Source organism: Eubalaena glacialis, chromosome 3, assembly GCF_028564815.1.
Source record: "Eubalaena glacialis isolate mEubGla1 chromosome 3, mEubGla1.1.hap2.+ XY, whole genome shotgun sequence".
NCBI classification, from domain to species: Eukaryota; Metazoa; Chordata; class Mammalia; order Artiodactyla; family Balaenidae; genus Eubalaena; species Eubalaena glacialis.
The window spans coordinates 1,981,212-1,995,475 of NC_083718.1; the positions used below are offsets into that span (position 1 = coordinate 1,981,212).

Here is a 14,264-nt window from a genome sequence, read left to right on the forward strand (position 1 = left end):
AATTCTCCGGGCTTTGGGGTCCCCTTCAACCCCCCATCCCCACCCTCGGCAATCGCTTGTCCCACTTAAAGGACTGGGTGGTGGGCTGGAGTAGCGTAGAGCATTGCTGGGAAGAGCCAAGAAGGATTTGGAATTGCCAAGAGCCTAGCCCAGCAGCGCGCCGAGCTGTCTTTTTGGAAACCCTTTCTTATATCTAACTGAGAATAACTAAAGGCAAGCCCTGGGTCCCACTCTTGAGACAGGGAGGCCGGGAAAGAGACAGACTTGGTCTGGGGGCGGGTGTGTGTGTATGTGTAAGGGTGGAGGTCCGGGAGCTGCTAGACTAGGTAAGAAGTGCCAGGCCCAGGGCTCTTGGCCCTGTAATCTCTCCAGATGAGGATCAGAGCTGGCTTGTCTGCGGAGCCATGGGGAAGGCCAAGGGGGTGCAGAGCCAGAGGAGGCAACTTTCAGGACCTGGGGCTGTGGGATAAGGGGAGCAGGTGTACGTGTGAGCAGACCCCAAAGCCCCACCCCAGGCCACCCTGGGGTCTGGCCCATCTGCCCCTGAACTCTGCCCCGAGACTCCCAGGCCAGCCCCTCCAGCCTACCCCGTGATACGTTTATCCATAAATCCCCTCGTACGATAAGGACTCTCTCAGCTCCTCAGCTCCGAGGCTGGCCTAGGGGCCCGCTTCTACCTGGGGCCGGGGTTTGGAGGGGATGCTGGGGAGAGCTGACCTGCCCCAGGCTGCAGAAATATAGGCCTGACTAGTGGGGGGAGAAGGGGAAGGGGTGGCTGTTAAGAAATGCCAGTTGGCAAAGTTGAGATTGGGGAAGGAAACCAAGTCACGTGGTGCATTTATTTAAGACCCTTTCAAGCCCCCAGCTCTGAGCCCCCAGCCCGAGGGGAGCCCTCAGTGTGGCCTAACCTCCTTCCCCCTTATCTTTGCCTGGTTTCCTTAAGCTTCCTTCCTTAGTCTGCTAGGGTGGGGATGGGGGCTCTGCCGGTTCCACATCCATCCCTGGACACTGCAGGGTCAGGCAGGGGCTGGAAAGGGGATGGGAAGCACCAGCCAGGGGCCCAGGGACAGTCAGATGGCACTCCTGCTCTCTCCCTCGGGTTCTCTAGCTGCAGTTATTCCCCTGGATCCAGGCTCCTCTGAAGTCTTAGTCAGTGTCTGTCTAAATTTTGAATCAAGAGAATTGGTGGTTTGGGACAAATACACTGAAGACAGAAAAAACTGAGTGAGGGTGGGGATGCCGTGCCTTCACAGCCCCCCTTCCCCGCCCCCTGCCCCCACTCTGGCGGAGTCCAAGGCCAGTCAGGGCCAACCAGTGCCCTCTGTGGCCCCTGCTGTCCAGTTCACAGACCTGGGAAACTGAGGCCCAGGCAGGGCCTCCTGTGGCCAGTGGAGACCTGAGAGTCTTGGTGGCGGGCTTCTGCTGCAGAAATAAGGCTTACGTCATCACCAGGAAGTGCAGTGTAGTAACCGCAGGCCCCGGAAGTGTGCCCACCACCCCGCCCCAGCCAGCCTGCCTGATTGGCTCTCAGCTTTTGAAGACCTCATAGAGGGGGGTGGGGCGGGGGCTGAGGAAGTGGCTGAGGTGACATGTGCCTGGCACCCTTATTCCTACAGCTCTGGGGGCAGAGGGTAGGGCTGGGGCCCACGAAGTCGGTTACTGGCTGGGTCATGGGGCCCCATTTCTGTTTCTCCTTCTGGGCCTCAGTTTTACCCACTGTAGAATGGGATCAGCGCTTTGTTCTGGCTTGGCCATTTGTGAAGAGGAGCGGTTTGGATGCAGTAGAAGGTGGCCGGTCCTTAAAGGGTGACTCTTGAGAAGCTAAGTGTGAATAAAATGTTTTAAAAATAAGCCCTTAAAGTGTATCTAAGCGGTGTCTCTCTGGGTTAAGCTACAGTGACTGGTAGGTAAAAAGAGGAATTCACCTCGAGCCCTTGGATCGATTGATTGATGATTGATTGCAGGAAGCTCGCTGTGATGGAAGGACTGAGCAGGGAGGGGCTGGGCGCTGCCATTTCCTGCATGCTCACTGAGCACCAGGTGTCACGCCTGCGCTGTCCCACGGGAGCCCGCGAGGTGACGGATGTCATGCCCATCGTATAGATGGGCACAGGCTCACAGCAGTAAATGGAGGCGTCTGAATTTGAGCCCAGGGCAGCCTTGCTTCCAAGCACGTGCTTCTCACTGCTCCACGTGGCCTCCTCGTCCGGCTGCTAATTAGCTCTTTCTGGGCACCTCTGTGCCTCCGTTTCCTCCAGCCCTTTCCGCACGTCATGGCCGTGACCGCGAACGTGGGAAGGTACTCGGGGAGGCACACAGGGCTGTGTAGATGTGGCGGGTGAGGCCGGCTGGGCCTTCTCTGTGGGCTGCCTGTCCCCACGTGCTCCTAGTTTGGGGGAGTTTCTCCCCCACCACCACTGGGTGGGAGCCCCCCTTCTCCCTTTCCTGAGATACACGCAGCTGCCCCTGGAATTTGTTTTCCTGCCTGAGTGCCACCTCGCCACCCTCTAGGGAAGTTCCAGGACAGCCAAGTCTCCTCTTGCTCCCTCTATACCCACCCCCACCCCAAGTGTCCTTGGGCTCCTGTCTCTCTCCTTTAACCTCTAGACAAGCAGCTCCTTAGGAGGAGGCGGGGGCCCTGAGAGGCTGCTGGGCTCGGGAGGGGAGGAGGCCTCCTGCTGGGGCGGGGAGTGGGCTGGGATGGTCGGCCTTGACCCCGGGGGCTAATTCTCTGTCCCAGGGGGATGGGGCGGTGGAGCTCAGTGGCAGGGGCCACGGAGCCCACAGCAGGGGGCAGCACTGTTGGCGGCAGTGTCCTGTCCTTGGGAGCACTCCCTCTCTCCCCTCGGCTGCTCTGGGAGTGGAAGGGATGGAGGGCCACGGTTCCCCATCCCCAGACCCCCAGATGCCTGAGCCCCTATCCCTCTGCCATCCTTGGCAGAAGCCCGCCATCAGAGTGGTGGCAGAGGCCACCAGTCCTTCCTCTAGGCCGGACTGGTCCTTCCTGAGGCTGGAGTTAAGGTGCCCCGAGGAGAGCCTGGCAGGGCGGCTGGGGACCAGGGCCAGCGGGGTGGGGAGAGGCTCAGACCAGGCGCCTGTTGCTGTGCATTCCTCAGCAGGGGAGTGTCCCCAGGGCCCAGTCCCCACTGAGCTGTCCCCCACCAGATGCAGATGCCGGCACAGCTCTGGGCTCTGCCGCGTCTCCTGGGAGGTCATGGGAAACCTCTGCCAGATGCCCCGGGATGCCGGAGCACAGCTGAGCGGGCTTCCCTGAGCTGGGAACGCCCTCTTGCCAGGCCCTGAGCTGCTGCTCATAGGCTCACAGGCCTGCAGGCTCGCGTGGCCAACAGCAGGCAGGGGCCTCTGAAGCTCAGGATCGGGACTGGCCGCCCTCGGCCCCTCCTCGCTCCAGCTCCTGCCCTCCCAGCCCCTCTGCCCGCCTGCTTCCTCCCCCGTGCCTGCTTCGGCCATTCTGGGGGTGCCTGGGCCCAGCTGAGATCCCGATGCCCTGGGGGGTTGTGGATAAGACTCCCCGCGCCCTCCCCCATTGGACGGCCTGTCCGGGCATTCCTCAGAAGTCAGTGGCCAGAACCCTGGGATGAACAGAGAGAGAGAGAGAGAGAGGTTAAGGGCATCCTCAGGAGGGAGTAGGGTCAGTGTGCTGAACCCCAGGTCTCCTGTAGCTTCCCTCTGAGTGTCTGCACCGCTCCCTGTGCCCCCGGGAAGATGTGTGAGGGCACAAGTAGGCAGAGGGGACTGACAGACCCCTTTCATCAGGCTGAGCCCTGTAAACCCATGCCCTTTGACCCCGCCGTACAAAGCCTTCTTGTTTGGGGGTTCAGAGCCAGTCCTTTCCCTGCGGCAGCCTCAGGAAGGCTGGGCTGGGGAGGGTCTGGGAGGCCAGGAGAAGGGCCGGTGGGAGGACACCTGGGCCCTCTGGCTGTCACGGGGCTCCCCACACTGCACCCCTGCAGCTGAAAGGGCCAGCACCCCAGGCTGGACCTGCCACCCTGCTTCAGAGAGGACTGGCCCCCAGGGGAAGACGCTTTCTCTGCACTAAGTCGGCTAAAGCCCCCCCGGGTGTCTGGGAGCCAGACTCCCCTGAGAGAGCAGGGATTTTGCTTCCAGCCGCCTTCCCAGAGCTGGCAGGCTGCCACGGTGGGAGGAGGAGGGGGAGGAGAGGACGCCTGGTAAAGTGGGTGCGGGCGTCCTCTTTCTGCCACGGAGGGAGGTGGGCGCCGTGCTCATGCAGGGAAGCAGCCTTCTGCGTCCTCGGCCCCCTGCTTCCCCTGCCCAGGCCTTGGCTTTCTTCACTACAAAATGGGGAAATGCTTCCCCAGCAGACAGCTCTCAGCCCTGCTGGCAGCTGTCAGCAGGATCATCTTTCTCCAGCCCACCTCTCTCCGCGCCAGGGCTGCTTAGAGGGTGAGGCCAGACTGGGCACAGTCAGGCTTGGTTTGAATTTCACCGCCACCATTAGGAGTGTGTGACTTCAGGCTTGTTCAGATTCTCCTTTCTGAGCCTCAGTAAAGAGGGGTCTTTACACATGACATGTGTTCATGCATGTAAAGGAGCTCCACACATAGGTTCTCAAAAGATAGTAGGTACTGTCCTTATCAGATGAGGCTTGGGTGGTATCAGTGACCATGATTCCAGAGGAGGAAGATTGCACAGCCTCCCAGGCTCCCCTTCCCAGGGATCCACAGCCTTTGCAGGCAGGAAGTTCCTTCTGCCAGCTTATCTGAATCCCTCCCGCTGTAGCTGGTTTCCCCTTTGGTCTCGCTCTGTCACTGATGGGGACAAGCTGATCCCTGGCAGGTCATGGCATGGGTGAGTGATTTGGTGTGCCAGGCAGACAGGAGGTCCTGGGGCTCCTCTCGGTGTCCCCTGCCCTCCCCCCACACTTCCACAACGGAGGCCACGACAGCCCAGCCCCAGATGAAGCCAGGCATGCCGACTGTGGGCTGGCCTGAGGAGGGGAGGCCATGAAATCTGGGCAATCTTGGGAGCAGCACACCCCGAGACGGGGCGCTGGGCGTCCTTACTTCTCTGGGCCTCCCTGGGCTGTCCCGCCTGCCCAGAGGCTCCTATTCAGGGTTCCAGAAAGGTGTTAGGGGGTCCTGAAGGAGAGAAGAGCAGGTAGGCTTATATCCCTGGGGCTTTTTCCAAAGGGACTAGTTACATGGGCGACCGTGGCCATCTGAGGGGAGATTCTAGTCCGGGTCTGTGGTTCTTCTCAAAGACTTCCAGGTGAGGCCTGAGAGGGTGTCTCCCAGCCTGGAAGTCCCCAGAGTGACATTACTCACAGGTGGGCAGCTGCATGCAGGCTGGTTCTCCCTCCTTCTGCACTGAATCTTCAGGCCCACAGCCAGGAAAGGTGGTCGTCCTAGAAGACGTTGTTACTAGTTAGCTATGTGACCTTGAGCTGCGTTAATTTCTCTCTGAGCCCTCATTTGTAAATTGGGGCGGGGGGCGGGGAGCGATACCCTCCTTACAACGTATGCAAAGTGTGGTAGGTACAGCGACCAGCAAAGAGGCATCTTGCTCCCTAAGTGCCGGGTTATTACCTACTGGGGAATTGAGTCAGCAGAGATGTAATGGGGTTCCAGGTACCAGCAAAAAAGGGTGTCAGGAATCAGACCATACACCACAGCTGTAAGAATTTTCTAGGATTCTGCAACAGTTCTTGGTTATTTTAATATCACAGCCTGTTACCTCTTGGAGAAAAGTAGGACTTCTTCGAGGGGAAAGAGCCCGGCGGCCTCATCCCTAGGAATTTTGGGCAAAGATTTGGGGGCAGGTCAATGAGGGATCAAAGGAGGGACCGGAGGCAGCTGATTGGGCAGGACGGATTTCACCTGAGAAGCTGAGCTACACCCACCGCCCCTCCCCCAGCCCGAGGTTACTGGGCGGAGCCCTGGGCTATGATTGGCCGGCTTTGTGTGATGTCACCGAGGACGGGGTGGGGTGTGGGGCTCCGGTCGGCTACCCCTTGAGGGAGGGACTTTTCCTCCCGGGCGGTATCAGCATCCCCCGGGTCTGCCTGTCTCCTCTGTCCGCCCTTTTCGCCCTGCCCTGGGCCGGCTCGCCGAAGAGCCCAGGGACCGCTGAGCTCAGCGGCTGCCGCAGGCCTGGGCTCGGGCTGGCGGCCTCTGTCCCCCGCCTGGAGCACCAGCCCGTGTGGGGGCGGCCCCGAGCGCCCGCAGTCCCTCTGCGCCAGCGTGCGTGGACAGATACTAAAATCACCAGCCACAGCACCCCAGCTCCCGCCCCGTTGCGCACCGAGGACCCTGGGCCAGATCCCGCCTCCGAAGAGCTAGCGCCGGCCCTTCCTCCGCGCCCCCGTCCCACCCCCTCCCCCTCCCACCGCCCTCTCTGCGGGTTGCCAAGTGGCGAATAGACCGGGCTCTGTTCTGGGAGATTCCGGGCCTTTATAGTGGGGCCGTCCGCCCGCCCTCCCCCTGCAGGACCTGGAGGAGGGATGGGGGAGGTTTGGGGGGGATGGGGCTTGGGGTGAGGTGCCCGTGGGTGACATTCAGGGGGGTCTCTGGACAGAAATGATACTGGACGTGGGGTCCACAAAACTTTGACCAAAACAGGCAGCACGGTTTGCCAATTTGAGTTTCCAAATATTGCATTAAATCATGATTTATCTTGATTACTGAGTTTTTTCATGCTCCCTTAAATTTTGCACTTGAGGCGAATACCTCACTCACCTCACCCCGGCCCTGCATCTGGTGCACAGCACCCAGCGTCCATGGTTTACTGGCAAGACCCTGGAACCTGGTTCCCACCCCTGACCTCCCGCCCGCGCCCCAAGGGAGGAACAGGGCTGGGAGTGGTGCCATCCTGCCATCCTGCCACCCTGCATAGCCGGAAGCTGCCTCCTTCCCCTCATCTGGGGTGGTGATGCTGGCGGAGGGCCACTAGCTCTAAGGGCAGCCCACAGAAGTGACCTCACCCCAGGCGGGGCCGGGACAGGAGCTGCCGGAGGGGAGGGCGATGGAGTTCTTAGAAAGTTAAAACTGGGAAGAGGTTGTCCAGATGACACAGGAGGAAGCGGGGGCTCCTGGACCACAGGAGGATGGGGCAGGGGCTTGTCCAGGGCCCGTCTTTTATCTCCCGCCTGCAGGGCCTGGGTTCAGATTCTCCACTGGGCAAGGTGTGGTGGGCAGGAGCCCCAGGACGCTCGCCCCCGCTGGACTGTGCCTTGAAGGCTGGGCGCCGGAGCCCAGCCTGGCGCATATGTGAGGCTGTGGTAGGACTCCCCCCGGCTGCCTCCTGCCCCTAATGGTGATGCGTGGAGGGAGTTTATATATCCATCTAGACATTGAGTTTCCCGGGCAGGAGGCAGCTGGACAAGCGGAGAAGCCGCAGGTTTCAGACTCCCAGCTTCCCTGTATTTACTGTGTGTGACTCAACTGCTTCAAGCCTCGACTTTCCTCTCTGGACAATGGGCGTTGAAATCCCTAGCTCATCACCTCCCTTAAGTGAGGTGGTCCGTGGCAGGTGCCTGGCCCAGCACCTGCCCATGGAAAGCATCCATGCAATCTTCATTCTCTCTGCTGCCATCTCCAGTTACTCATTCAAGGCCCATTCCTGGGACTAACACGCCGCCCTCCTCGTCCCGGTCAGTGGCTTTGGGAACTAGTGACTCATCCTGGGCCCGTGTCCTCTGTCTCCCAGCTGGTACCCCATTCTCTGGGTAACAGTACTCACCCGTCATGCCTGCCAAGCACACTGGTGCGTAGAATGGGCCCGTGTGGGGCTGGCTCTCTGACCCCCAGAGGACCCCACACCAGGATGTGCCAGGCTCTGGAGGGTCCCAGGGTGAATGCCTGGCTGACCCCGCGACACCTGGGGTCCCTCCTCTACGCCCTGTCTCCTAGACTGCTCTTCTGGCCACCCTCTTGGTCTGGGGGCTGGTGGGCGGAGCAGAAGCTGGCCCCGTGTCAACTGGCTCTGCCCGGCAGGGCTGCTGCCCCCTCCCCTGCTCCCACTGTCTCCCGGGACCCTGATTCGATTTCCTCCAATCACCAGCATTGCCATCTGCCTGTGGTAATTAAATGGTGTTTGAACTGGATCCAGAAATCCCATCGCAAGCAGCCCACGTGGCAGGGAGGGCGTCTTTGGGAGCTGGTGCCGGCCAGCAAAGCTGGAGGGGCCCCAGAGGCTGCCCCCCGCCAGGCCCCTGGTCCCCCTGGGAGCCCTGGACACCCTGGGCCCCACGGGCCCGAGCTCCTGATTTCCTGCCCGATGCCCGGTCCCCTCTGAGGTCACTGCCTGGCACGCTGGGCCCTGCCCCTCAGCCACATGAAGCACAGGAGCATCGAAGCAGCAGAGCACGTACCGCCCGGGCTCAGACCCTGCTGCCCCTGCTGCCTGCGACTGGCCGGGCACCAGCTATTTCCTCATCCACGGTGGGGACCACAGCGTCCCCCTCGGTCATGCGTGTCGGCTGCCACCACCGGCGGTCCAGGTGGGAGCGCTGCAGCCTGGGCGTCTTACTGGCAGGTCAGGTTTCTGGTCTGCAGGTGCAGAAAGGATGAGTGGAATCCACAGCTCCCTTCCCAGCCAGAAACCAGTCTGGGGGGTACTGAGAAGCTGGATTCTCACTACAGCCTGGCCCGGAACAGCTGGCTAGGGGGAGGGGGTGATAGCCTCCTTGGACGTCCGGACCTGGCAGCCTCCATGGTGTGAGGACCTGTCCACACCTCAGGGGAAAGGCTGCTGAAGGAAGGCCAGGCCACCATCCTTGGGTGTGAACTGGGCCTGGGGTTCTAACCACCTGCTCCCCCGGCCTCTTTAATCCCCTCGCAGCAAAGTGCAGGTAGCAGGCCCAGGTGAGCACCTCACCTGGCCTGCAGCTCTGAGGGGCCTCGGGGGCTGGACAGCCGGGCACAGGGACAGGATGGCGGCTTGGAGGGCCCGGCTCTGCAGCGAGGCGCCCCGAGGTCCTGGACGCCTGCCGGCCTGGCCCTCGCACTCTTTTCTTCTCCTGGTAAATGTTGGCTTAGGGAGAGGGATGCTGACAAGCAGCTCATTGTGAGAGCCCGGCAGAGGGGCTGGCTTTGTGAGCCCACGAGCGGCGGAGCCTACCCCCCGCCTTACTTTAGGCATCAGGAGGTGCTCCCTGCCAATCCCGACACACGCATGCTCACTGACTCACACTTGGTTGCCATGGGGACCTCCTCCGGCAGTGGCTGCTTGGAAGAGGGGAAGGGGCGGCACATGGAGACGGCCCTGTCCAAGGCTGCGCCCCCCCTTAGCCCTGATGCCGCTTCCCTTCCTCTTTTCCGGGGAGCCCCCAGGGTCTGGGATGTGGCCCCTCCTGTGGCTCGTGCCCCTGCTGGAGGTCCCTGCCTTTCTCCAACTTTTGCCTGGACCTGCTCTGCAGGGCTGTGCCTGGTCCGGCCCCCTTGGCTCCCTGAGAGGAAAGAGCTTGTGCCTGAGACTGTTCCTCCGGCATCTGGTAGAGGGGGCGGGTCCTGAGCTGGGGGATCCCTGCAGCCCCCGCAGGCCTGGGCAGAGACGCTGGTCTCCTGCGGAACGCAGCCCCGGGTGGGGGCAGCCAGGCCTCGCCCTTCCTTCCCCTCCCTGGTCTTGGGCTTTGCCTGCCCAGAAGGGGGCCAGCTGCCTTCTCTCCCCTGCTCTGTGGAACGGACTCACACGCTCCAGTTGGGAGCGTGTGCTTTAATGTCAGTCAGACCTGTCATGATCCGTTACACGACCTTGGGCGAGTCATTTAAACTCTCCCAGCTTCTGTTTTCTCATCTGTAAAATCAGGCATATAATACATACCTCGCCGGTTTATGGTAAAGAATACATGAATTCATTTAGGTAAAATACCTTTAACATAGATTGGATACATAGAGTGCTCATAAAATGTTAGCAGCTGCTGCTTTGGGGGGTGTTGATGTTACTATTACTGTTATTGTTAGTGTAGTATTACAAAGCTGCCCTCATCCTAGTTTCCTTCCTTCTCCTCCCGCTTGTGGGGCAGGAGGGGCCTGGGGGAGTGGATGCTTGGCGGCAGGACGGGGAGGAGGGTGGCTGCAGTCCCCCCGCAGCTGGGTCTGACCCAGGACTCCCCCCACCCCGGGCAGGATCCGGCCCCAGCTGTCAAAAGAGAAGATTGAGGGCTGCCACATCTGCACCTCGGTCACCCCGGGGGAGCCCCAGGTCCTCCTGGGGAAGGACAAGGCCTTCACCTATGACTTCGTCTTCGACCTGGACACCTGGCAGGAGCAGGTTTACTCTACCTGCGTGAGCAAGCTCGTGGAGGGCTGCTTCGCGGGCTACAATGCCACGGTGCTGGCCTATGGGCAGGTAAGCTACTTCCTCCCACCTACAGCCACTGTAGCCCCGGGCTCCCTGTCTGATGGGAGAGAGAGCCGCCCTTGGAGCAGCTGAGACGCAGCTGCAGTTTTGTCTGTGGTCCGAGGGTGCTGCTGCGTTGCTGGCTGTGGCTTTGGGACCAGGCCGGGCAGGGACCCAGGCTGGGAGGTAAATGAGGGGGACGCAGCCAGGGTCTGGGGCTCGCTGGCACCCCCAGGGTGCTGGATAACACCCTCCTTCCATCTTTGCCAACGCAGACGGGGGCCGGGAAGACATACACTATGGGCACCGGTTTCGATGTGGCGATGGCGGAGGAGGAGCAGGGCATCATCCCGAGGGCCATCGCGCACCTCTTTGGGGGCATCGCTGAGCGCAAGCGGCGGGCACAGGAGCAGGGTGTGGCTGGGCCCGAGTTCAAAGTCAGCGCCCAGTTCCTGGAGGTACCGTGGCCTTGTGGGTGGGCTGGAGGGAGACGAGGGCAGCAAGACCTGGAAGCTGGGCTCCCTGCCAGGGCCGCAGGAAGAGCCTGGGGAGCCAGGGAGGCATCTGCATGTGATGAGCTTCCCGCTGCTGGAAATATCCCCGCCAGAGCCGGAGGACCACCTGGTGGGACACTGAAGGGGCTCGCTGCCTCAGACGGAGCTTGAGTCAGTGAGAGCCTGTAGGAGCTCTTCCAACCCTGACTGATTACAGCTCCGACACGTACCAGATGCGTGACCTTGGGCAAGTCATTTCACCACTCTGCAAAATGGGGGTGATGACACCTATTTCCTAGGGGTTTCAGGGGATGATGAGGAAGTACGTGCCCAGCACACAGTGAGACTCTAGTTCTCGCCCCTTCTGGCCTCTGCTGGGTCCTCCCCAGCCTCAGAGCGGCCTGCCCTGTCCCTTTCTGGCTGAGGTCCTTCCTGACCCTCTGAGCCTTCTCTAACCCCAGGGCAGGAAGGTCCTCCTGAGGGGCCTTTCTGGCATCTGGCCCTGCCTCTCCTTGGGAGGATGTCCGGGTGCCGAGCCCAGGGACCGCGGCAGCTAGGGGCTTTGGGGGTGGGGAGGGGACCTCTGGTCTGCCAAGGGGCCTCTCAGAAGCGTCTCCAGGAAGACCAGTGGGCCTGGGTACTTCTCATGAGGCCCAGTGTCACCAGGCTCCTGCTCTAGCACAGCTGGACCGGGCAGCTCCAGTTCCCAGTGTCCAAACTCCAGCCCACGGACCCCCGGCCCTGGGACGTTCGCTGGGTGTGGAGCCACCCTGGGCTCAGACTGCACCCAGGTTGTCCTCGGGGGGAGAGGTGTGGCCCCAGCCCTCCCCAGGTCTCATGTCCCACCACCCCCGGCCCCAGCGTGGCTCCCTCCTGGGCCTGCAGCGTGGCTGCTTTCCCCTTAGGGGACCTGTACTGTAGACTTGAGAGTTTCTCTTTGCTCTTCTGGACTTTTGCTTCTGATAAAGAGTCTGCCTCTGTGTGTGTATATGTGTGTATGTGCATATATGTGTATGTGTGTGTATGTGTAGGCATGTGTATGTGTCTGTGTGTCTGTGTATGTCTGTGTGTATGTGTTTGTGTGTATATGTATGTGTAGATGTGTGTAGGTGCATGTTTGTGTATGTGTGTAGGCATGTGTATATGTGTGCGTCTGTGTATGTCTGCATGTGTTTGTGCGTATGTGTATGTGTGTAGGTGTGTGTGCATATATGTGTATGTGTGTGTCTGTGTGTCTATGTGTATGTGTTTGTGTGTATGCGTGTTCTATGCTGTGTATTTCTATAAGCTTCCTCATCTCTTTGTTTTTTCCTTTCTCCATCCTTTTGCCATAGAGAGCCCCAAAGAGCAGTTCAGTACCTAGAAAACCCATGCCAAAGGGCGACCCACAAGGGGTTAAATGATGCCGTGCATCTGTCCCAACAGACAGACAGACACCAAGGCCCCCATGTCTGCACCGGTCCCTTCCGTTTCCTCTTCCCCTTCCTGTGGGGTATTTCTGTCCCTTTAAGGCCATCAAAGCCTCGGATGTCTGAGGGCTGTGGCCTGCCCCCTCCCCCCACGGGATTCTGTTGGCTGCTGACCGGCTGCCCCATCCCTCCTGCTCCCCGGCCCCAGCTCCCTGCAGGGTGAAAATTCCAGCAGGTGAAACTTTCCCTGCCAGCAACTCCAAACACAAGAGTCTGCAAGCCTGAGACCATCTGAAATGGGGTGATGCTCCTGGCCAGGCCACCTCCCATGGTGGCGTCCCCAGGCTGCCCTCCATCCCACATTTCTCAGCCCCCAGGGACCATGGGGATCGGTTAGGGCGCTGCTCAGCTCTCCACTGAGTCCCACCTCCCCTCCCTCCTGGAGCCACACCCCCACCTCCCCTTCCCGCCCTGTAACATCCCAGGCTCCGCCCCAACCACGTCACATGCTGTTCGTCTACGTGAGGACTGGAGTCCCCTTGTCCCCACCAGGTCCTTAGCCCCCCACCAGGGCTGAGCGCTGGGTGCCACTTCCTTGGGGAGTGGAAGGGCTCTCAGGATAGCTCTCCCTGGGGCCCAGCTGCCCTACCCTGTCCAGGGGAAAGATCCCGGAGCCGGAGCCCAGAGAGGGCCAGGGGTGGCCAGGTAGCCTCCCAGAGCCTGGTTTCCACACCTGCAAAGCAGAGCTGACCTGTGACACGAGAGAGCCCCGGGAACCCCTCCGCACCCACCTGCACCCAGCGGCTGTCTTCTGCCCGCACAGCTCTACAACGAGGAGATCCTCGACCTCTTCGACAGCGCCCGTGACCCTGACGCCCGCCACCGCAGGTCCAACATCAAGATCCATGAGGACGCCAACGGCGGCATCTACACCACGGGCGTCACCTCCCGCCTCATCAGCTCCCAGGAGGAGGTGAGCATCTGAGGAGCCGCCCGGGGGCTGGGGGCTGGGGGCCGGGCTTTGCAGCCAGCTGGTCCTCACGTCTGCCCTCCCCAGCTGATCCAGTGCCTGAAGCAGGGCGCCCTGTCACGCACCACGGCCAGCACCCAGATGAACGTGCAGAGCTCCCGCTCCCACGCCATCTTCACCATCCACGTGTGCCAGATGCGCCTGTGCACCCGGCCCGACCTGGTGAGCAGCCCGCGGCGTGTCGGAGGGCAGGGTGGGGACGGAGCCCGGGCTCTGGGGGTTCGGGTCACCCTGCCGGCTTGCAGACCTTTCTTTTTCTCACGGGGGGAGAACCAGCACGTGCACGCAGTCAGATGCGCTGTGTGTGTGAGCCCCCCAGCCACGCTGCACCCCGAATCCCGAGGGCAGGGGCTGAGAGCAGAGGAGCCCAAGGTGGGCGGGGGCCGGGAGTCACACGCCCACTTCCCTGCAGGTGAACGAGGCCGTGACCGGGCTTCCCGACGGCACCGCTCCCTCGGGCGAGTATGAGACGCTCACCGCCAAGTTTCACTTTGTGGACCTGGCGGGCTCAGAGCGGCTGAAGCGGACGGGGGCCACAGGCGAGCGGGCCAAGGAGGGCATCTCCATCAACTGTGGCCTGGTAGGCACGCGGCGGCCAGCAGGGCTCAGCCTCAGACCCTCCCCAGGCCCCCCTTGGGCCGGTTACTGGCCGGAGCCCCATATGTCACTACTGTTGGGCCTCTGGGCCTTCCCCCTCCCCCTGTCCCCGAAGACCTGACGTCACCAACCATCACATCTGCCTTTAAACCCTCAGGGAGCCTGAGGGCTGCTGGGGTCAGCGGGGCAGGTCCTGCGGCTCCCCAGTCGCTGGTCCCCACCCCCCTCCCTCCCTGAGTGCTCTCGAGCGAGCACCGCCTGTCTCCCGCAGCTGGCCTTGGGCAACGTGATCAGCGCCTTGGGGGACCAGAGCAAGAAAGTGGTGCACGTGCCCTACAGGGACTCCAAGCTCACCCGGCTCCTCCAGGACTCGCTGGGCGGCAACAGGTACCCGCCCACCACCCCAGGGAGGGA

The 14,264-nt window shown here is 61.4% G+C and overlaps 1 protein-coding gene across 1 annotated transcript in view; it reads left to right on the plus strand.

Moving 5' to 3' along the window:
• Window positions 1-14,264, plus strand: part of KIF21B (kinesin family member 21B) — a 41,055-nt gene that overhangs the window by 2,107 nt on the left and 24,684 nt on the right. Inside the window, exons 2-7 of the mRNA XM_061185248.1 lie at window positions 10,107-10,329; window positions 10,596-10,778; window positions 13,047-13,196; window positions 13,281-13,415; window positions 13,666-13,833; window positions 14,122-14,237. Of these exons, the coding sequence (XP_061041231.1) occupies window positions 10,107-10,329; window positions 10,596-10,778; window positions 13,047-13,196; window positions 13,281-13,415; window positions 13,666-13,833; window positions 14,122-14,237 (975 nt within the window). The remainder of the gene's footprint in view (window positions 1-10,106; window positions 10,330-10,595; window positions 10,779-13,046; window positions 13,197-13,280; window positions 13,416-13,665; window positions 13,834-14,121; window positions 14,238-14,264) is intronic.